The sequence below is a fragment of the Schistocerca cancellata genome, chromosome 4, assembly GCF_023864275.1.
Source record: "Schistocerca cancellata isolate TAMUIC-IGC-003103 chromosome 4, iqSchCanc2.1, whole genome shotgun sequence".
Taxonomy (NCBI): Eukaryota; Metazoa; Arthropoda; class Insecta; order Orthoptera; family Acrididae; genus Schistocerca; species Schistocerca cancellata.
The window spans coordinates 596413958-596439070 of NC_064629.1; the positions used below are offsets into that span (position 1 = coordinate 596413958).

The 25113-nt window shown below is 37.6% G+C and overlaps 1 protein-coding gene across 3 annotated transcripts in view; it reads left to right on the top strand.

Annotated features, from left to right (window-relative positions):
• The window catches only part of LOC126185152 (segment polarity protein dishevelled homolog DVL-3), a 138750-nt gene that overhangs the window by 99401 nt on the left and 14236 nt on the right, over positions 1–25113 (top strand). The window contains exons 11-15 of one of the 3 annotated variants that reach the window (XM_049928000.1): positions 924–1058; positions 10526–10693; positions 11548–11778; positions 18247–18540; positions 23732–24448. In XM_049928000.1, coding sequence (XP_049783957.1) covers positions 924–1058; positions 10526–10693; positions 11548–11778; positions 18247–18540; positions 23732–23742 — 839 coding nt within the window. In that variant the 3' untranslated portion in view covers positions 23743–24448. Of the gene's footprint in view, positions 1–923; positions 1059–10525; positions 10694–11547; positions 11779–18246; positions 21945–23731; positions 24449–25113 lie in introns of those variants that run through there. The other 2 variants (XM_049927999.1, XM_049927998.1) reach the window with 2 other exon arrangements.

The window sequence follows — 25113 nt, forward strand, 5'->3', positions numbered from 1 at the left end:
ACATAATTTCAGAATGAGTTTTCCTCTGCAGTGGAGAGTATTCTGCATTTAAACTTCCTGACAGATTGCGTGACAAGCCTTTACTTGAACATTAAAGACTGACTTTGGTGAGCAATGCTATTCCGGCATGACTTGTGATCTGCCCTCACAGCCTTAATCCTTCAAGCATCCAACTGAATGCCTTAGAAGCATTTTGTGTATTACTCAGAATTATTTCTAATTTTGTGGTACACTGAGAGAAATTTTTCCTCAGATTCATGTTTGTTAGTTTTTTTTAAACAGTGGAAAGTTCAGGTTGGAATATTGACAATTATGAAAAGGATAGGTTACTACACACATTTCAGATGACATGTTGAGTTGCAGATGGCGGCAACAAATACTGTTACATACTGAGCTTTTGGCCAAAGCCTTCTTCAGAAGAGAAGAGAAGAGAAAACACACATAGGCACAAGCAGGCACATTTCCTGCACACATGACCATTATCTGTGCCCACTCTGGATAGTGGTCATGTGTGCGTGAGGTGTGCCTTCTTTATGTGTCTATATGTGTGTGAAAAAGCTAATTTTCTTTTTGATAGAATTATGATTGCCCTTGAACTTTATTTAGGTCGGCATTTTTATTGCTGATTTTCCTGTTTTCTATTACATTGGTGCAACTCTGTATGCATTCCATTTTCTTGTGTATTTAAATGTTTTTGAGGAGTCCTGGAAAAAAGGCTTTTCTACATTCTGATCATAAAGAGGGAATAGCTGCACAGCGCAGTTTCATTTTGGGCCCTGAATTCTAACAATATAACCAAATTATGGCTGCCTACCTCCCCTGTGTGCAAGTCTGTGTAAAGCACCATAATTGAAACCATTTGCCTGGTGTGTAAGCTCTCATAAATCTGTGTTTCTTTTATCAAATAAATTTTATATTTGCAGGCCCTTTTGAGGATCTTCAGCTCTCCGTTAACACAGACATGTCAGTGATTGTCAGAGCAATGGCACGACCTGATTCTGGCCTGGAAATTAGAGACAGGATGTGGCTGAAAATTACAATACCCAATGCATTCATAGGTTTGTATGAAATACTTTATTTTAATTTATCTGTAGTGAAAGTAAAAATAACACTTTTAATCTTTGTAATAGATGAGAAGTGTTCATTTCTCAGCTGCCAAAAAAAGGAGCATTTACAGCAGGAAAGTCTGTCAGACTATAGAATTATGTGTGTGTCATTCAAACTCAGCAGTGTTTATTGTCTCTCTCATAAATATTATTAAGATCTTATTTATATGTATCAGGTTTTCTTTCCTGTGACAAACAGTTTAAGAAAATGTGTTTGCACAATCAATAAATAAAGTTTTAATTATGCTTTTAACCATATAGTGTTGTAAAGTTTTGTTTGGGGCTTGAATTTTCTAAACGACTGGCTAGTGAAAACATTAAATGAAGCTACATCTCTGAAGTCATTGACTATTAGCTCTAAAATATTAGAGGTATGTATAAAAGCTAAATGAAATCAGTCTACATCCATGAACTTCAGGCTATAGACCATCTCTAGTCACGGTTTTTCACTTATTACCTCGTGTATTCAGATCTTGAGAGACTGCTACAGTATACGTCAAATTGTAGAGATCACAGGGAAGGTGGACGTGTTGCTACCTTTGTTAATAACATTGTCAAATGTAACATAATTGATTGGAGGTTTTGTGTTTGGAGCAATGTTTTGAAGCATGTGCCTTTGGGTTGTCTGTAAATAGTTCTAGCTATGTAATTGTAACAATATATGAATACTGTTGGGGAATCTTGGTCTGTTTGTTTAAATCTAAGATAAATGTCATTGCTTGTAAACTTAACAGTAAATGTCATTGCTTGTAAACTTTACTGTAAATTTCCCCACGCACTCCAGTCGCTAGATAGAACAGGTTCTTATAGTCAATTTTCCCTTTGGAATAACTCCAGATATAAGCACCCTAATTGACAGTGGTTTTATAGACCAAAACAAAATAAAAATCACCATTAATAAAGTTCTGAGTGCTCTCTCTCTGTGATAAACTGAGGCTCACTGTTAATAACACAAATATTTGACAGAATAAAACTGTCCGCCAATGAAAAGTAGTTACTACAGTAAATGAAAGAACAATGACACTTCAAATCATGTGTCCAAAATGTAGACTAGAAACTTGGCTGTAATGAAAGAGATGTCACTTACTGTACCAATTATTTAGTGAAGAAATTGCAACATCATTTGAAGGAGCTTTTCCATAATGGACTAATAGGAAAGAACCCAAAGAATAGTAAGAAGAAAAGGTAAGTGTGTCTTACATACCTGAAAGTGGAGTAAGGAAAACTTTTAAAGCATTATAAAGCAAAGGATTAACAAGTGTCAATAATATTTCTAGCCAAAATCAAAAGCCTGATCAGAAAAATTAAGTAACTTTTTGGAACACACATTTAACACTTCCTCATGTTAGGGCATATTCAGATACAGAATTAAATTATGCTTATCCATTACGGATATTTTAGAACCGTGACTATATATTAAATGTAAATAAGTTATACACAACTGCAACCAGTCACTTTTTTTCAATAATAATGCTTTACTACATGAACCGGTTTTCGAACCCTTTCAGGTTCATCTTCAGATGATTTCGGGAGGATCCGGGAAGTTACATCATTACTGGTAGTAGCATAATGCTGGGTGCTGGTTCTATGGCAGAAAGATGGGTCACACTTTTCACACACTTTTCACACCTTTCTGCCATAGAACCAGCACCCAGCATTATGCTACTACCAGTAATGATGTAACTTCCCGGATCCTGCCGAAATCATCTGAAGATGAACCTGAAAGGGTTCGAAAACCGGTTCATCTAATAAAGCATTATTATTGAAAAAAAGTGACTGGTTGCAGTTGTGTATAACTTATTTACACAGAATTAAATTTACGGTAGCATAGCACCTAACAAAAGAGAGAGAGAGAGAGAGAGAGAGAGAGAGAGAGAGAGAGAGAGAGAGAGAGAGAGAGAGACGATGATGCAGATCACAAGCTAATGTTCCACTTATCTTCTTATTACATTTTCAAAAGCCCATGGGGAAAGTACTGTATTTCAAAATTTGGAAGCACTTTGACATGTTCAACAAAATAAAGTTTAAGTATATACAGGGTGTATCATAATTAATGGTGTAAATGCATACAGTTGAAAGTACACAATACTAGAAGCAAAAAAAGTCTCAGTAAACGTATGGTCGAAAACGCATACCTTCAGAGCTACGAGCAACTTCTCATCTTCGATACTGTGAAACAAATCTTTTCTACTGCAAGTTGTTTGCTTTTCATATTTTGGGAACTGGTAATATGGACCAAAACAAAAAAGAAGAAAAAAGTCCAGTAAACATGTGCTCTAAAATGTATTCCTTAAGAGCTATGAGCACTTGTTCATCCTTGCTACTTTGAAAGCAACTCTTCTAATGATCAAGTGCTCGTAACTTTTAAGGTATGTATTTTGGAGCACATGTTTGCTGAGCATTTTTTTCTTATTTTGGTCCATACTACCACTTCCCAAAATATGGAAAGCAAAGAACTTGCAATAGAAGAGATTTGTTTCATAGTGTCGAAGATGAAAAATTGATCGTAGCTCTTAAGGTATGCATTTTTGATTCCATGTTTACTGAGACTTTTTTGCTTCTAGTATCATACTTTCAACCTATGCATTTATGTCATTAATTATGATACACCCTGTATATTCTTATTCACTTACAGTTTCATAGTTTTTATGTCATGTGGTCAGTTGTCTCAAAGTATTGAGCACATGGAAGTTCATTGCTGGAAGAACCCAGTGTTGAAGATGGCTTGATTTTTTTTTTTTTTTTTTTTTTTTTTTTTTTTTTTTTTTTTTTTTTTGAAAAATTTTGCATAAAAATGAAAACATTTATTTGGCCAAACATCCAAAACTACACCAAACATGTGGTGTCGGGTATCTGTCTTGTGTTCAGCAGTACTGATGTGGTAGTGACAGTTGACTGAAGAACACAGGAGTTTTGCATTTTGTGTGCTCGTGTATGCAAAATATACAATGGATTGTATTCAGATTTCCCTAGCAAAACATGGCCAATCAGGGCTACAAGCTGTGACATCATTAAGAAGACAGTTGCTGGCTGGAAGTTTTAACTAGATACAATCCAGAAGTAATGTTGCTTTTTTGTGAGGGTGTGTGTTATGCTTGCTATTTTTCAAGTAAATATTGAATTGGTGGTGAACCGAGTAAGAGGAAGTCTAATTGTACAGTTTCTTGTAGCATAAATTTGCTTACAAAGTTGGGGATATAGTTTAAAATCAGTGTTATTCTTAAAAATGTAAGTGTCTCACTGTAAACAACTGATAAATTAAATTGATAGTACAAGAATATGCACAGGACGTTTCATCCCAGAGAAACATGAGGGGTTCGAAATATGGGCTTGTAGTCAACCTCTGATTGAGGTGCTGAAACTGATGATGTTCCTTCACAGAAAATGCATAATTGGCAGCAAAAAACTAAGAATTATGTGAATAGATCCCAGTATTGTAGGAGATAATGCACAAATTACTTGCTCATTAAATGAGGAGGCAGTAAAAAGCCCATGTTTGTGTTTGAACAAAGCCTTGCCCATGTATGACTATATATATTTTTTATTATATACTTTATATCTAAAAACAAAGATGCTGTAACTTACCAAACGAAATCGTTGGTGTGTTGATAGAGACACTAAGAAACACACACACACACACACACACACACACACACACACACACACACACACACACACAAATTTCAAGCTTTTGCAACCCACAGTTGCTTCATAAGGAAAGAGGGAATGAGAGGGAAAGACAAGAGGATGTGGGTTTTAAGGGAGAGGGTAAGGAGTCATTCCAATCCCGAGAGCGGAAAGACGGGGGGAAAAAGGAACAGGTATACACTCGCGTGCGAGCGCGTGCACGCACGCACGCACACACACACACACACACACACACACACACACACACACACACACACACACACACACACACGTGCGGATGGATATGTGTGCGCGAGTAAGTCTTTCCGCTCCCGGGATTGGAATGACTCCTTACCCTCTCCCTTAAAACCCACATCCTTTTGTCTTTCCCTCTCATTCCCTCTTTCCTGATGAAGCAACCATGGGTTGCAAAAGCTTGAAATTTGTGTGTGTGTGTGTGTGTGTGTGTGTGTGTGTGTGTGTGTTTCTTAGTGTCTCTATCAACACACCAACGATTTCGTTTGGTAAGTTACAGCATCTTTGTTTTTAGATATATTTTTCCCACGTGGAATGTTTCCCTCTATTATAGTCTTATTATATACTTTGTAATTTCAACACTGTGCAATTTTCATGTATAATGTGCACCACTGATATTGGATACTCAATAACGAATGTACCCTCCTCTGGCACTAATGCACATTTTGCACCTGTTATTCATGCTGGCTACTAAACTGGTGAGGAATTCCCGGGGGATATTGTCCCACTTCTCTCTTAAGACAGTTTTCAGTTCTTGCACTGTTCAGGGAGTAGATGTTCATTAAGAAACACTTCTAACAAGAGCTTCACACCTGTGCTCTATAGCATTTAGGTCCGGGGAGTATGAAGCCATTCCTTATGTTGAGTTTCTTTACTTTCCTATGTGTTCAACACCTCAGTGGTCCTGTTTGGGTGGGCATTGCCATCCATAAGCAGAAAGTCACTACCTGCCACACCCCTAAATAGACGGACACAATCCCTGCAATAGTACTGTGCTATAATGGTATCTCATGTAAAGATACGCATCAGTATTTGGCAATTGTGCATAAAGCCTGCAACCACACTTTAAGGCCTAGGCCGTAGCGATGAGGTTCAATAACGTTCTGTGGTCTGTAACAGCTTCCCTTCTCTCCCCAAACTAACTGGTGGCCAGAATCACTTGCCACAGTGAATGCATAGGAGTGAAATGTCTGTTCCATTTTGCCCCTAGGGCTACATATCGATTGTCTGATAATGTAGTGGTCCATCTGCAACCACCAACATGCTTTCTAATAGCATTTCCACCTTCAGCAGCTGTTTTTAATTGTGAGAAGACATTGGACCCACTCATTACCATGGGCACAGCAGTGACACTTTGGCTGGCTACAGACTGTCCAACTGCTCATCCCACAATTGTAAGCAATCAAATGATGTCAAACTATTCGGTCCCACAACAACCTTCATCAAACACCGTACTGCGTGACCTGCGAATGCGTGCAATGTGTCTGTGTACAGTCTTTGCTGCGGTTACCATGTCCCACCCTCTACAGTTCCTTTTACTGTCAGTGGTCAGGTGTTATGTAGCAATTATTGGTTGTTCTGTAGAAATTGGCAATTGTTCCAGAGTAAGTGTAAGTTACTCCTTCAGAAATTGTCAAACAGTGTATTAGCCACAATGTTTCAGGAAGTCATTCTGCCATGGTCTGGAAAGCCAGAAAGTTCGTTAATGTTTTGTAAGCTGCACAATTAGTGAATCTCTCTTTGAGATCATGCCTGCTGTGTGCTCAGAGTATAAATGCGCGCGCGCGCGCGCGCGCGCGCACACACACACACACACACACACACACACACACACACACATCTCAAAAATAGATTGAAGATTGGTCCATCTGTAATGACATCAATGTCAAAGGGACATTAAACCCTAATCTTCCTTCCTTCTTGAAGATTAGTGTACACATTCTAACATACCTTCTGTAACTGTGCTGTGTTTTGTGTACATTTCTGTATTTGTTCACTTGTGTAATAAAGCTTTTTCCGTCCAAGTTCTTCATGGCATATACCTTAAGTCATACGATATTCCAAGAATTTTGTGACGATGGAGAAGCCTGACAGTGGCTTCCATCATCATACTTTGTAACATTTCTGAAACGTCAGGAGCATAATTTTGTAGGTTTTTGTTGTGACAGAAAACTTAGTTGTTGGATGGAATGTACACTAAATTCTCTTTTTTTGTATGAGTATTATAAAGTAAATGATTCAGTTTTTGATAGTTGCAATATGCATTACTCCAATAATTTTTTTCCCCCTAGAAATTTTAAGTGAAGTGTGCTTTCACATTAGAAAATGTGAATTACAGACAGAAATGCCTGTAACTTCATGTGAGCAATTCGAATTATAATAGGAGCTGTGTGTATGCAAAGTACTCTATGACACAATCTTGGTATGCTTTTAAAACGGGTAGTCTTTTTGCAAAGTGGGACCTATATAATGGGCGGATGATAAACTAATTCAGGAGAAAGCTAAGTTAGCAAGGCAGTGCCTTGGTAATAATTTCATAATAAACTTACGATCATCCAGCAACTTCACTGTATGTTAAACAGACTGGGTGGGTTATGTTGTAAAGTACCTGATCCGTGAGTCTGAGTTTACATATCTGATCCGCATAACACACAGTTTTTTTCACTTATTTCAAATTTGAATATAAAATTAAAGATATGTTACATGTAATTTGTTTTTATATGAACTTTTTCTAGAAAGTTTTTCTCTTAATTCTGTGCTCTGTGGGTTACACATGTCTCTAAATGATTTTGGAATTTTTCTGTGTTGGATTTGTTTTATTTATAGTGAAGGGTGTATTAAACTGCAACAAAGACTGATCTTCAGGTGCATTTCCCAGACTATATCTTCTTATGCTGACATTACTGGTGGTAATTGCACTTCTTGTAACAGCTAGAAATGAACAACTGGACATTGTCTAGTTATTTGACACATTACCTGTATCCTGGTTTTGACAGCTTAAAAATGGAGGGTTGTTCAATTAGCTTCACTGTTGTCACAGTGTTGTCTCTCTTTGGTAATCTCTCTCTACACATGTTACCAATATTGGTGCTTCATCTCAAGGCTCCAACAGCTTCATGTTGTATGGTGTGTTTCAGCTTGACTGGTGATATGTGGTCAGAAAATATATATAAGAAGTGCTGTTTTTGAAAGATTGTGTTCATACATATGGTGCGATTATAGTTCCTCAAATTAATCACAGATGTGTTAGTGCTTTATATCCCCGGACTACAGCTGTACATTTCATCAGTCTAATGACTGTCATGTTTGTGAACCTCGTCACCCAGTCAGTCAGTGTCCTTTGCCTATTCAGTATTACTAGGGGCATTCAAATTAAACCTGGTCACTAGTGTAAAGTAACGGTAACGATTTTGTTAACTCAAAAGTGTAGTTATGCACTACACATTCTCAAAAATAGGTGCGAAAACTGTTGGCACATTTATCCCAATGCGACACTAGCCAGTCGATTCCATCCTTGAGGGAGATGATAGGCTGCCGTCGGATCCAGGCCTGGACCCAGTCACACACTTCATCATCCATTTTGAATCGATGTCCGTGAATAACTTGCTTTAGAGGCCCAAACACATGAGTCACTTGGTGAAATGTCAGGTCTGTACAGTGGATGTTCCAGCAGTTTCCCACTGAAACTGCTGCACTGTCGTCTTCACCGCATTGGCCGTGTGTGGGCGGCCATCATCATGCAGGAGGATAAGGCCATTGATCAATATGCCTTGGCGTTTCGACTTGATGGCTTGTCTAAGGTTCTGTAAACTGGCTTGATAACGCTGGGCATTGATGGTGGTTCCCCTTTCCAGGAACTCAACAAGCAGTGGGCCCTTGTGGTCAAAAAAGGAGTACATCATGACCTTACCAGAACTGGTGTGCACGGCCTTTGATTTCTTTGCAGGTGGTGAAGTTGCATGTTTCCACTGCTTGCTTGGACACTTGCTTTCCGGTTCAAAATTGGGACACCATGTTTTGTCACCTGCGACAGAATCCGACAGAAAGCTGTATTCCTCCTCCTGATAATGTTGCAGATGACTCAAATACAGCGCCATTCGAGTATTGCACTGTTTGGCGGTCAGTTGTTGGGAAACCCACTGCGCACAGATTTTTCAAAACTTCAAGTATTGATGCATTATGGTGTGGGTGTGCACACGCTAATACCCAGTAACCGATGGATCTCATCCATGGTGATTCTGCGGTTGTCAAAGACTAAAGCATTCACTTCCGCAACCATTTCGTGTGTGATGACACGATGCACCTGTCCAAGACCATCATAGTCTTCCAGTGACTCTCGCCCCTCAAGGATTCGTTTGCAACATTCCACAACACTTGAATGAATCGGACTGTACTCACCATACACAACCTTCATCCGTCGATACATTTCAAGGCCTCCAACTCCTTCTGCCGCCGAAAATCGAATCACTCCTCGTTGTTCCTGCTTACGCGCCTGCATGTTCAATATTGGACGATAACTTGTGTGACTACCTACACTTCGCCGTGAAACCACACTGGCGCTATGCAACATCAAACGGTGCGCATGCGTCAGTCTCTGTACCAATAGATAGTGCCACCATAGCCACAGTGGTGCCACCTTATGTGTAAGTCAGAGGTAGATGCTCTGACCAGGTTTCATTTGAATGAACCTCATAGATGAATTAATATGGTGTGGGATGTGCCATCATAACTGAATTAGAGATGGATTTTTGGGAGGGGGACTCCCAATCATCACTAAGAATGGAATGCCACATTCTGGCATAATATCAGCTCTTGTACTGGCTGTCTATATGACACAGTTGCTCAGAAGGATGTCAAGATACACAATATCAATATATGTGTTCACATTCAGGCCGTAAGTGCCCAACACAGGAGACACTCAATCTGAAGCTGAGGAGATACTGTGGTTTTCAGATGACATGTCAAGAGTGCACCACAAATACCTCAATTTGGGGAAAACTGCCACTGCCAGAGTCGTCTGCTGGGCCCTAAAGCGTCAGCAATAGGTTGGCATTGACTATCATGATGAAATGGCACACGGATTAACATGGTCACAGGAACATTGCCACTGGGTGCTCAAAGTATGAAAATTGTGTGTGTGTGTGTGTGTGTGTGTGTGTGTGTGTGTGTGTGTGTTGCCTAATTGCAGTCCTATTGAACGTATCTGGTATGTCATAGAGTGAGATGTGCAAAGTTAAGGCAACTGTGTGTTTGAAACTCACAAGATATCACAATGATTCACTGATGCTCCAGCAGCAAGGTAATGTATTTGCTTACACATTGGTTGCTCTGATGTCAAAAAATTGCATGAAGCAGACTTTTCTATTAGTGCCCTACTCACTCTATTCCTCGCGTTTGTAACATTTCACCATTTTTGGTAGCCTAACTATAAGAAACAGGCTGTGTGGAAGCAAATTGTGCCAAACGAAACCTCGTATGTGGTGTGAATGAATATGGAGCAAAATTGGAAACAATTTTTTGAAAGAAGATATAATGTCCCATTACACCAAATTCCTTGAACTCAATGGGGATTATTTTCCAGTTGCTGTAGTGACATTTACAAATAGCTCCTAAAATAGACAGATTTAATTAGAAAGTTTTTCAGGATTCGTGAGAGAAACAATTATTGGAATTATGAATTTGGTGTTCATTTGTATGTTGTCATAATCAATAAAATCTGTTTACTGCAAATGTAAGGAAAACATTTTTTGTTTCAGGTTGTGACGTCGTTGATTGGCTTCATAGTCATGTAGAGGGTTTCATTGATAGACGAGATGCTCGTAAATATGCATCTCAAATGCTCAAAGCTGGATACATAAGGCATACTGTTAACAAGATTACGTTTTCAGAACAATGTTACTATGTTTTTGGTGATGTCTGTACAGGTTGGTATTCCTGATAGCCTTGAAATTTAGTTAACCATCACTTCTCCATCAACATTATTTTGTTGTTGTTCTCATGAGTTATGTGAAAATTAATGTTTGTTGAGCAGTACATGTGAGTAAGTTGCTTTTACCTTCATGTCCCGAAAGATCAAATTTTACTTCGAGAATATAATTCATGTGCTGCATACATTTCTCCTTACCATTTGAGATAATACATAGGATAAAGACTTAAGTTTAATGTGGAATTTAGATTTGCCATGTCATTATTAATCATATTTGTACGCCTTTAATGTGTAGTATCATAAGATTAATTTTCACCTTGAAATATTTGCGACTTTGTGCATCATCTCTCACTTTACCACACACTGGCTATTCAGTCAACCACTTACAACATATCAAAATATTTGACTCCCCGAATCTATTTTTCTCACAGTACTAAAATGTTGCTCATGTAGAAGCCTTAAAACATTTATTATATTGAGCCTTTAATAAATAAATTTTCACAAAGTCTTACACTTGAGTAGTTTGTGTTTCTCTTTCATAGTTTGGTTGTAAAAATTAAAGAACAACAGATTTTCCTGCTGAATGTAACACTTACCTGTGAAAACCTTCTTTTGTATTTTCATGTCATATTAGTGCTATCACCATGAAATTTGTGTAGAGCTCCTGTGAGAAACAGCAAAAGTCACATGGCAATGGAAGTTTTAAAGTAGAGCATCAAAAATGTAGACAGTAGATTACTGAATGTATTGGCTCACAACTGCAGTATTATTGCCCCCAGATCTCATTGTATATGATTTAACTTATTTGTGCCTTATAAGTTATCATAATTAATTCTTTCCTGCTTCCAACAGCCATGTCGTCATTGAAAATACATGAAGACTGCGTATCTTTGGACCATGATACTGTTGGTCCACTTCCACCTCCAAATACAATGCCTGCTTCATGGGGTGGCTCCCATATGCCTTATTCGGGTACTTACCTCCCGCACACTGCCTCTGGATATGCACCTATGCCATTCAACTATACCAATGAACCATCTGTGTATGGATACACGAGAGAAGACAGTGTACACAGTGGCTCAGGTAAGTCCAAATTAGTTTTATCTCTAGTACAAAACAAGTGTATACAAGACCACTGGCACAAATTTGGTTCCTAAGAAAATAGGGTATGTACAACAGTTGCTTTTTAGATTATGTACTAAACTAAATTCACAGCCCAATAGTGAGAACAATAATCTCTCTCTCTCTCTCTCTCTCTCTCTCTCTCTCTCTCTCTCTCATGTAATTCAGTGCCGAGTGACGTGAATTTCAGAGAAACAGATAATCAGCTGGTTGTATATACTGAATACTGGTTAGAAAAATGTGGAGGAGAGACTGTACATAATTAAAGCTCACTGCTCGCATGGATAGATTAATAGCAAGTGTGGTAAGAGGACTGTGTGTGTGTGTGTGTGTGTGTGTGTGTGTGTGTGTGTGTGTGTGTGTGGAAAGGGGGGGGGGCTTTTTTGTATTTTTATGTTCCTGTTAGTCATCTGCGCATGTACATGTGTATGCTATAGTATATGCACTATATAGCTGTAACAAGTGTTGACTGAGGAAAATTGTGTAGTGGTTAAATGACACTTGCATTCAGGACAAATGGGGTTCAGATTTCCATCCAAGCAGCCAGATTTATCATTTGTAATTACCTTAAATTTCTTCAGGTAAATTCTGGAATGTTTCATGTTAAAAGAACAGAGCCAATAATCTTCACCGACCTTGTCCGTGTCATTCATTGAGTTAATCTCTAATTACTTTTACATAAGTGGAACATTAAATCATCATTAAGAAACTGTCTGATGATCAACCAGGATTGCATATTTTATACATTGTAATGAGGGATGCTCATTATGGTACCTAAGAGAAGAAATTATTTTGTGGTTGTAGGTTTAATACTTGCCATAACCAGCTTAATTTTCTGAAATCCACTAAGCAGACAAAATACCTCATGACATAATTGTGCGTTCATTTACAGAACTATGTGAGGAATGTTGTCTTATCAGAATGTGGCTGCAGACATTAATTGATAGGGGCTCCTTCTAGCAATGTATTTTTAATCTTTCTCACATTTTGTGGTTTGCAACAAAGGCAAAAAAAATTTCCCCTTGCACGTCTGAATCAGCTTCAGACTTCTTGAGTCATCTTGATGGAAATATCAGTGATTTCTTTTGTTGAATTATGCCATTTTTGTGTGTATTGCATTAAAACACTGAAATAAGGTATGTTGTCCCTAAGTAAAACATTTCAGTCTAATGCTCTATAAACATATTTCTTGTGTACTTCAAGGGGCACTTTGCAGGTGTGAAGATTCATAAGTTTGTGCTAAGTAGAAGATACTTTTTCATTTGATGCCCGTTTATTGGTGCACTTTTGTCACAATGTTCTACTGGACATGACATTGTCATAATTTAAAAACTGTTGATATTTCGGTTTGCTGTAGGGGAAGGAGTGAGGAAACTTTCATTTAGTTGGTTTTCTGTGGTGGAAGGGAATCATTCTTGTCATTTGGCAACTATCAAGGCCAATGGGTTGTATGCTCCTCATGTGGGACATCAACTGCACCGTGGCAATTTCTGCCTATTGTGACTCCCATCTCAAGCTGTTAAAGTGGCCTGTTGGACTCTTGATGGTTGGCAGCCAGGTTGCATGAGCCTATAGCCATGTTATGTATTCATGTTGTTAGGATTTTTTTAATATTGCAGTGGCCTCCTGGCCTCCTTGATCTTGTACTTCACCACTTCTTGGTGCTCAGCAAGTATGCAAGTCTCACCAAATTTTATTTTTGTGCAGTAATCATTCTGGTATTCAGCTGTTGGTGATTTGTGGTGCTGCCAAAGTCGAATGTAGCCCTCAAATTTCTGAATGCATATCGCTACTGGCCTGCCAGTTTCACTTGTATCTACTTCTCCACATTCACAGTGCAGTGTGTAGAGCATTTACCTTGTCTTTGGTGGACCCTAACATATCCTGGATCTTACGGGTACTGTAAAAAATGGGCTGGACACCATCTCATCATAGATGTTCTCCTGTTTAGTTACTGGCATCCTTCATATAAAGTAAGCACACTGCTGGCTGCTATTTATCTGCATCCTAGCTGCCTTCTGGGTCTGCTTATCAGTGTGAGTTATAACCATTCATCAAGAATGTTGTTCACAGCATTTTAAGTTCAGATGTTATATTGTATCACTTGGGCGCAATGTGCATTTAGTCAGCAAGCTGATGGCTGAATTCTTCTGTGCTGTGTACTGGTTTGATTCAGCATGTTAATAATAACCTTGTGTGTGTGTGTGTGTGTGTGTGTGTGTGTGTGTGTGTGTGTGTGTGTGTTGGCTTCAGGTGTACTCTATGCCCTGGATGTGCCTTACTTCCACATCTATGAATGGAATTGCATCCTGTTTCTCTGCCTCAAGCACAAAATGAATCTTCTTGTGCAGGCTGTTCATATAGTCCTGTGTAGCTCTGACTCGCCACGTGACGACTGTGTCATCTATGTATCTGAACCAGCAGTGTAAGTGTAATGGAGCAAAATTAAGTTTCATTGCTTCAAAGGCCTCCATCTTCAGCTGCTAATGGGAATGATGGATAACCCATTGCTATGCTGTCTGTATACTCATGTTTTCTCTGACATTTGTTGCAATTTGTTGACAAACATAGCTGAACCGGGTTGCAATTGTCTGGTGGGGTAGGCTTCTGTAGGATGCAGAGTTTCATCTGCTGGCATATAGGTAAAGAGGGACTTTACATCATTGCTAACTGTCAGATCTGTTTGTAAAATTCTCTCCCCATTATGTGTTCTGTAACATACATAAAGTTCTTCATGTAACAATCTGTTATGCCAACAAGATTTTGTAATTTCAAGGCTTCCTTTGCCAAGTTGTATATAAGTGAGTTGATGTCATTTAGTGTTGGTCTTAAATGGTGGCCTTCATATATTCTTGTACTCCATAAGTTTTAAGGTTGAATTGTAGTTTTGGGCACAAATCTTTGGCTGTGTCAGTATTAATTCTCAAGTCTTTGATTAAGATCTACATCATTGGAACTATCTTGGTCTTGAAGTCTGCCTTAGTTCTTTGTAAATGAGTTCATTTAACAAGCCTTTTTCATCTTGTCTTGGTATTGTGTGCTGTTCAGAATGACAATAGCCTTGACTCTATCTGCTTGCAGTATCACAATTTCCTTGTTCACGTAAGTTCTGTGAAGATGTTCCTTTTCTCACAGCCAAGGTTGTGCTTCGGTGGTGTGCCAAGTGGTAAAATCTGTACAGTTTCCTGTCTACACTCCTCTGCTTCAATCGCAGATGTGTGATGGAGTGCTGCTTCCATGGACTCAATAATTTCTTCGGTAGGGATGTGGGCAGTGAAGTCCAATTCTCTTGCCAGTGTTTCCATGGCTGAGTTGCTAAAGGAATAAAAGGAAAGATTTACCACTGTTCGAGAAGTATCCAGTTGGGGTTTTATGAGGGTGGGCTGAAAAGTAACGCACTTACGCTTGAGGAAACTGGCTTAAAGGACTGAGAAACACACCAGGTGGAAGGTAACTTTGTCCTCTGTATGCATGCACAATTTGAATGTGTTGCATTCATCCAGTGTACTTAGAGTATCGTAAGTATGGAGATGTGTTCAAGTGCTATGTCTATTAAGAGTTAAACAGCATTATGTTATTGAATATTTAACTGTTGCAAAAGTTACTCCTAGTTAGTCATCTTCTGTTAAAGGGTGTTCATGGCGACAGTGCCATTGATGTATGTACTGTAAATCAGTGGGTAATGAGATTATGTGGTTGCCTTGGAAAAGGCATAATTGTTGTTGAAATGTGCAGTGTACATCCAATTGTTACCACAGGCGATAAACATTGAAAATTTGTTGATTTGATTCAAAATGACCGGTGAATCACTCAGTATCACAAACCATATTACAATAGCCAAGGAATGTTCCGACTTCATTGTTGAATAATTAGGATTCCATGAAATCTGGGCACAGTGGGTGCCACACTGTCTCAAAGACAGAAACGACTGTTGTCAATTGTAATGCTCCGAGCAACTTATGTACCACTACCATGATGAAGCACAAGACTCTCCTATTTTTAAATATTGTGACAGGGGACAAGTCATGGGTCCAAAATTGTGACCCAGAAGAAAAAAGACTGGGCGCTTCTTCTCAGGCAAAGAAGTTCAAAATACAGCTGTCCACAAAAGTTCTTTCACTGTGTTTTGGCACTGGACTCACATTTGGGAGGACGACGGTTCAATCCCGCGTCCAGCCATCCTGATTTAGGTTTTCTGTGATTTCCCTACATCACTCCAGGCAAATGCCGGGATGGTTCCTTTGAAAGGGCACGGCCGACTTCCTTCCCCGTCCTTCCCTAATCCGATGAGACCGGTGACCTCGCTGTCTGGTCTCCTTCCCCACAATAACCAACCAACCAACCACTGTGTTTTGGGATGCTCACTTACATTGAGACTCTAAAACACCTCTGACATAGTTTGTCATGGTAAGAGGCAGCATGGTACCCTTAATCTTGCAACATGAAAACGCTCATCCACACAACTCGCATCCAACTGGCGGGGCTCTGCGAAACGTGAAGTTTGAACCAGTTCTACACCCTCCCAACTCCCCCGATGTTGCACCTTGTGATTTTCTCTCCCTCGCTCCTCCCCTTGCTGGCCATAGATTTACATAGTTTCTGTGAACTATTCAATTGAATGGTGGTGGGATGGTTTCTTTAAAGAGGATGCAAATGGTTTTCTACTGGATTCTTTGTGGTTGAGTGTAATAATCTTGATGTGATGTTAGTTTCCAAAATATTTCAGTAGTTGCTGGTCAGAACTTCATATTCACATTTTGGTTTCTGAAGACATCTGAAAATAACTGCAGTTACGATGGTGTAACTGATTATACGGTAACATTTTCCATTAAGTTGTTAAGGAACTTGGCAAACTATTGATATACTGTTTCAGATATGTGAAGGAGCATTAGTATAGTTATGCTCCATTAAAGTTACAAAACCATGGGCAAATGGAAACTGGCTATTTTTCTCATTTATTTTTTAGTTTTTGTGATTCTACTTTTCTTAGGCTTAATTTTGACTCCAATAAAGGTGGTTTAGTGGTGGCCACAGCTAATCAAAATACTACAGATAAAATCTCAATTTTTCTGTTATTACCTCAGTGTAAAACTCATTCTGTAGATACTAAGCTGTTGTCCATGCAGAATTCATTAAGTCTTTTCACCTACACTCAGCTTTACTGAATACTAAATGTTACAGAATTTACAGAAACAATTAAGAAATAGAGAGAGAGAGAGAGAGAGAGAGAGAGAGAGAGAGAGAGAGAGAGAGATTCCCCAGTTCCTTCAGTACATATAAAGAGCTTTTTAAAAAAATAAAAATTATGTACACACATTCTTCTTTTTGCCTCCCAACACTTCAGTCCTGAGTCAGATGAAACTAGCACGAATATGTCCAAATTAGTTGTTTGCCAACATTTGTCCGTGTTTTTGAATTTGTTGGGTGAAAACAAATAATGACGCTATTTCTGGCCAGTTACAATTATCTCTCGTGACTTTTATTGTGTGAAGCAGTATTAACTTAAATTACATGAAACTTTAAACCTTTGTTAGCACTTCTGTTAAAATTAATGAGAAACACTGACCCGTTATTCTTGCTGCTATTACCATATGAGTCTGCACTCACTGCGTCTCCCGCTGAAAGCTGTAAAGAAAATACATTTGGTTTTACGTTTTCAAAGGTATCGGATGGTTTGCCATATTCTTTTGAGTAAATTAAGAAAAGTATGTAACGTCCTGTTGATTACAAGGTCATTAGAAGCAGGTAAACTGAGCAAGGGATTTACAGCTTTTTACATAAGAGCAATATTTTGGTCATTAACATTGTATTCTTTACGTGTCCTGATAGTCCTAATATTTTTTATTCAATAAATTTCATATTACTTAACATGTAACAGTAGTTCTGTGTGTCAAATGTATTTCCCAAAATTTACTTAAACATTGTTTCTTCAGTTGATGTGTTATTCTTAATGATGATCTTCAGTTTCAAAATCTCCAGAATGATTGTGAGAATCTATCAAATACTTCATAATAGAAATGGAGGAGAAAGATGATGACAATGATCTGAAAATTTTATTCATTTCCTCTCGGTGTTACACTTATTAAAGGATAAACTCAGAATCTTATCACTTGTTATACATGATCAAAATTACTATTACCCTCAATTGTGAAATTCAAAGTTTTTGCTATTTTTCATAATCACAAATATCTGTTAACGGTTACTGCATTTATTGATGCCTATTTTGGAAAAAAGATGAGATTCCTACTGTGTGCTCTGTGGAGGCGTATGCAAGAGTGGAGTAATAGGAAAAAACTAACATAGACTGACAATCCTTATTTTGGTGTGATCACTAGCAAACCTTATTTCCTTATTATTAAAATGGCACAATATTTATTACTTTTCACTTTTATTATAATAACCTTAGTAAATTCCATTCTATGTCCATAGGTGGTAGCAGCAATGATTCGGAAGCTGCATGCAAGGAAGGCAGTGGAGGTGAAGCAGCTGTAGGGGGAGGAGGAGGAGGTGGGGGAGGAGGCAGCAGTGGCGTCGGGGGAACTGGAAAGTCAGCGGGCAGCTCTGGCGGCAGCGAGGGCGAGGGCGGCGGTGGTAAAGGTCGTCGATCCGGAGGGTCTCGCTCACGTTCCAGTGGCTCAGAGCGCTCTGTGGCCACGGCTTCCACAGCAGGACCACCACCTTCCCAACATCGTCATCCCCTCCAGCACGCTCAGGACCTCTCTGGTAGTAGGCAGTCTTTTCGTATCGCTATGGGCAACCCTTGTGAATTCTTTGTGGACGTGATGTAGCTCATCCACAGTGTGCCTGCACATGATTAAGCTGCAGAATCCCCAAAACTGATGTCATTGGGTGGACTGAAATTATTCTTCTGTAATGTAGCACTATGTGCAAGAAAGAAATATTGCTGCATGTATGTGTACAAAGAGATGGGCAGTTACTGGTGGAATTATAGTACAGCTCAGTTATAATCTCGTCAATTCTGTTGTATATATTATAACATTGTGCCTGTCTTCGACTTACTTTCAGGCATGTATGTCTTTTTGTGGTTGATAGACAGTCGGTATAGCTTCAGGAAGTATAGCGAAACAGCTTTACTAACTTGTACATGAAGAACTGTGATTTATATTTTATGAGTTTGTTGGCCAGATACTTTCGAAAGTAAGTGATTTCATGTGCGAGGTCATTTAAATTTTTATCTGTCATAAACTGAGGGTATTTTGTATGCTTTTCTTTAGTATATTCTTGTCAGTTTGCATTAGGCAGATTCAGTGGAACAGTGATTGTTGTAATTGGAGATGATTTATGAAAACTTTGTGATAAAGTCGTACTTACTCCTCATTTTTATAGGGGACAGACCTTGCATATTTTGATTAGACATTTGTTGTTCATCCATCCGTTCATTGTTTCACACTTACCATACATTTGTAGGTGTGTGCCATCGGATAGAATATTATTTGCATTTTACATTGAAAGTAATTTTTTTTTAAAGTCGGTGTACTACGACTTCATTTGATGACTTTGAAATCATTTCAAGTGTGTGTGTGTGTGTGTGTGTGTGTGTGTGTGTGTGTGTGTGTGTGTTCTACCATGTTACTTAAAGTGGCAGTTTGATTTGGTACATTCCATCTTTCGAGAAGTTGGTTATTTTTTCTGAAATAGGCCTACTGAGTTACAACTCATACAACAAAAACTGAAGACATTATTACTTTAGTATGTAGCAGTTTTCTACACAATATATGTGTACTCTGTCTCATTTTAAGTCATTTTAATGAGTCTCCTGGAACTAAATTTTTATCATCAATTTTGCACAACAGATTTTGTTCTTGTGTGTGTATCATCATAGAGTGTAATTTATTTTTCATATCATCAGCCTTTTGTTGGGCTGTGTATGAGGGATTCAAGATAATGTGAACAATTGCGAGAAACCATAATACTTCAGCCTTTTTTGGAAATTGTGTATTATTTATCTACTCATTTCCTCATCTTGTTACCCATCTATAGTTCACAGGACAGATTCACAGACAGATGTTGTAGTTGAACTTAATATTGTGAGATTTCCATCATCAATGAACACGAGTCAGAAATGTTTATTAACTTAACAATAAAATTAGAAGTTTTCACTGTTTTGGAACCCTTTACGTGTGCTTTGCTTGGACTTCTGTGTCATTATCATACCATTTGGCTTCTTCTGAGAGCTGCATTTGCCTTTTTTGTGCTTGGAACTTAATACTACAGAGGTTATTGTCATGTATCTGTCAGTTGGTTCTGTACTGTTATCAAATTTTTAAGGTATCATAGGAGACAGAAATTGTTTCCTGAACTTTGATCATTCCATTTTTCACAGGTGGGAAAAGACTAAATTCTAAATGATTTTTTTAAAAAGTGTGTAATTTGAGTCAGTTTTCAGAATAGAGATTTTTGTCATTTTTACTTATTTGATTTGTGACATTGTTGTATTGTAATATGTACTTACGATGTATTTAATTTTGATACTGCCAGTGTATTGTGTTAACCTAATGGATGCAATGAAATCACTTATAAAATCTGTCTTATCAACAATAGAAAGACTTTCTTATGAAGTGGCAGTCTTGTACAGAGAAGAGTGTTCTTTGATCTTCACTCTCTGAATATTTTCTGAACATAAAATTTTTCTTCTACATTGCGTAATTTAATGCATGTGAATTAGTTGCCTTTGAACTATGGGTTACTTTTCCTTGCTGTTACCGTATCTCTTGGTTTTAGTCAGAAAAGAAACAAGATATCCTATTTTTCCCATTAAAATCATGTACAGCGTGACAAATCTTGTTTAGGATAAGAAAGAAAAAGTATTGTTGCTATTGTAGTGCTTGTTCAGTTTCTTCTTTTGTAATGTCAATAACTGACAGCATTTTCTTTCTGTCATCAAATTTTTCATCTTGGTTACGTTTCTTTGTGAAAAGTTGAGTGACTTAAAATGAATTGTCATGATTTTTCAGACTCCAAAATTTGATCCATCCCAATAAGTAGCTGTAGACAAAACAGTTTCAGCATGATGATTTACTTTTAATGTCTTAACCTTTGACCATAAGTACAAAATGCACTTACCATAATACAGCACTTAAGATGTTGTTGTACTTACATTTACAGTTTATTTCATGAAGTACCATCATGAAATTTTGTTGAGTACTTAAGACTTCCTTGTATTTCATATACATTATAAGTATCACCTTCTTCAAGGTGTCATTGGAACCTACTGTGAAGGGCAGAAATTTGTAGAATTCTTCATAACAGCTATGAACACTTTTGAAATCTGATACTTAATATGCAGTTGTGATAAAAGGATGATGATATTCCGCAGAAAGAGAGGTGCAGCTAATTTTTTGCCGTTTGTACATGATGATGTAAGATTTGAGGAGATATCTGGCAGCAAGGGATAAAACATGAAGTGTAATATCAGTTACTGTGATAATAAAACATGTAGATTATTTCATAACAGTGGCATATTTGAAACATTAAAATTTGACTGCACAGAGCATGTGTAAAATTGTTTTAACATTTATATTTTTACATTCAAATTTGAGCACGCTTCTTGTAATATCATCATGCAGGATAACATGAATGGTATAACATGGAGTTCATAACAACATTTCACAATCACTTAAATTCTACTTTGTGATGAATTAATACAGCATAAACTTTGTTATTAAAAAGGTAATTTTTGGATGATGATGAATAGTAGATGCCACAACCATTAAGTTTGAGGTGTTCCAGTGCTATGTTTTTGCTTTAATCAACTTTTTGTGTCCTGTGCATGCATGTATAGATACCCATATAAAGTCTGTTATGAATGTTCCTTTGAAGTTCATGGGAGCTATTTGAGTTTTCATGTTCTTCTACATAATGTCTACAGAAGCACAATTGTCAAAATCTCTTGAATCATAAAGAGATGATGTGGTAAATGTACCACTTAAATAATCATATGTTGCATTAAGAAATGCTCGCCAGACATTTTAATGTAACTAAAAGGTTCAGGACTGTGAGTGATTTTTAGTTAGAGCTATTTGACTGTCTTCTCAGGAGCAGATTTCCTGAAACAGCTGGGACAAAAATGATGATACACTGATGTAAATAAAGTCATAATACATAAATTTGCTTTTGTTTCTTTTTATTTTACATTGGCCTGACATAAATAACGAGAAATACATTTCATCATACCGAAATTGTGCATGCCTGCTTCCTTATCCTTTTGCCTGGTCCTCATTTATAATTGACACCAACAACAAAATTGTTTTCTTTGGCTCAGTGTTAAATTGTTTCGGATTTGCTGTATAATTCAACTTGCCAACTCACTAGGAGGCAGCTTAACCGTGTGAGTACTAACAGACCATATTTCATTACTCACTTTACCACAACCTCTCCAACTGGTGAAATGAATTTTCTTCATGGGTGTGAAATTTTCACAAACTGATTTCCTGAAATGATCTTGTGCATAGTCAGCACACAGTTTGGGTCTTCCCTTGTATACATTTGCTTTTACAACTTTGATAAACATTATTAATAGTTATGATAGTTTTGTTGATACTGATGTTTGTGTACTGGGAATACAGAAATTTTCTTTGTCAGTTGAATAGAGGAGATTGCATTCAAGTCATGCTAAGGAACTTGTACACAATCAGATACGTTGCGGGCAATATAAATACCTGCTGTGAAGTCATAAAGTGATCATACTTGTTCAGTGAGTGTGCAATAGCATTTGAGTAAACACTAAAATAGTAATAATATCATCGTATAAACACCACAGGTTACTGAAAAATTTGTTGCAATGTTAAGTGAAATAATGTTGAGCTCAACAGGGAACAACAAGAGTCAGGTCTTCTGAGACTAGTTCTGTAGACAGGCAGAGCTTACTCAAAGCAAAAAACAAACAAAAAACTGAGGCAGTGCCCATGATTACATCAAACAAAAGCATGATGTTTTGGAGTGTGAAAAAGTTGTAGAAAACTGGCAGAGACAACATGAAGGAACTATTGAACAGTTCTGGAATTTAATTTTGTTATCAAATGCAGTGCCTTTTTCCCCTGAATGTACTCTTCATCTCTTACAACCCATATTTGTTGTTGAAATAGTCATCTCAGTTACATCATTATAACCTTTGTTCTGATTTTCTCTTTCTCTGCCATCTCCATGTAAATAAATTTTACTTCCAAAAGCTCTGTACATCTCATAAGCATTTTGTTGGCAGTGTCCAACTGTGAGTATGAGCTTTACCAGGTGAGTGAGTGGTGGTCCTAACTCAAATTCTTTGCATCATGTTTGTGTTCTGTGTTAATCAATTTTTTTGTTTAGGTCTCATGTTGTTGTGTAGCTGGGTACCCTCACTTGCATTAAAATTGTGTCATGTTTAATCCAAATATATAATGTACACACACCCCTCATCCTTTTAAATGAGTCATACAGTATATTATATTTGGCTAATTATTAATTTCTATGCTTTTTTTTACCATTCTCAGTAGTCTGTTACTTGCTTCCCAAGACACATGTATGCATGCAACTTGTGCACTTGCACATGTTCGTAAAAAACCACACACACACACACACACACACACACACACACACACACACACTTGGATAGCTATAAATTATATACTAGTGATCATTTTTTTGTCTGGGTTAGGTGTATTCATGAATTTTCCCTGTCTCAGATATTTAAAATACTTTGGGTATGTACTTGCTTGGAAGTGTGATGTGCTGCCACATTCACTGTCTAAAGAATAGACAAAGAAGACAAAACATAAAGAAATATACATTATTGACTCCATACTTAACAGTTACCACTGCGGATTTAATAAGATTGCTATAGTCCTTATAGTAATTTCTCCTGCTCAGCATGGGACTGTAAAAATCCTAGAATCTTAAATTGCTGAACCTTTTTCAGGTGGACGATGACACCATTCCCAAGAGTAAAAATTCCAGAATTTGTTGTGGGCTTATGGGTTGAGAAGATATGTGAAACGCACAAGATGGTGCAAATTTTGTGGGGCTAGTGAAATGTGGTGAAACTAATATCTTAGTGACAACTGTGAGTCATCTCAACAGTGTGATAGGGACAGGAGAGTGCAGGTCAGATTAAAGTTTTTCCATGTTTTGTATAAAACTACAGAAGAGTACAATCATCCTTTCAAAGTGGAAAATGAAATTTCAGGTGCCCACTGCTCATCGAGAACAGTTACTGAATTTTGTACAAAATTACATGACTTAAATAGAAAACAATGTCATGACAGTGTCTTCTAATAAGTTAATGTAATAAGTGTAATGTTTCATGTATAACTGTAAGAGCTATTGATGTGATATTGTCATGAAGCAGTTTATAGTGTTGGCGTCATTTTCTAGTCCATTTATTCTAAACATGTTGCATTTACACTTGTATTTGGTAGACCTTCTGATGTGATGTTTTTGCAGTTTCCAGGACAGTTACTTACAAGAATTTGCTATGCAGCATTTCTAATTTATTTTATGCCAAATATGTGATTTTCTTTGACTACATTGATATTTAAGGTGGTGTTCAAACAAACTTTTTTTTGCATAGACTTAGAAATAATGCTTTTTTGAGCATTTAGTGACATGACCTGAGTTTTAATGAGCCTGTGCAATATGAAAACATTTGTTGATGCAGATGGTATTTTATGCTGTACTCGTTTTTCTATAAAATTACTGAATTTATCATTAAAACATTTTAAAAATTGTTTAAAATGAGGTAGGTGCTCAAGACGTACTTACCTATGTTTATCTTCTGATAATTAGCCTTTGATAGGTGTTCAGTTAAACTCAGGTTGAAAGATCACTTCCATGTTATAACCACATTCTGTAAAGTGCAATTAATTACTGCTTATTTTACTTTAGTCAGTAGGAAACATTTTGTAGCTTGTGATGGTTACTATATTGTACACCCTCCCCCCCCCCCCCCCCCCCCCCCACCCTCCCCGCGACAAGTTAAACAGTTGATGAAAACATGACATTGCTTTGGGCTTGAGAATTGTGAAAGTAATTCAGTAGATTTCACAATTTTTTGTGGGGCATTGCATAAATTCTGCAGCTTCTGTTTGCTAATACCTGTCTGTTAAGAATTGGCATGTACCCCCAAAAAAGTCATCTTGTAAGCAGTTCAGTACTCTGTAACAGAAATTTTCGTCTCTTTTGAGTTTAGTGATATGTAGCTCCATATGTGCAAACTTAACGTGCATTGTAGAGTGAGTAGGCAAAACAAGTCTGTCTGTTGGTACTGAACATCATGGAATTTAAATAATGCCCCCCCCTCCC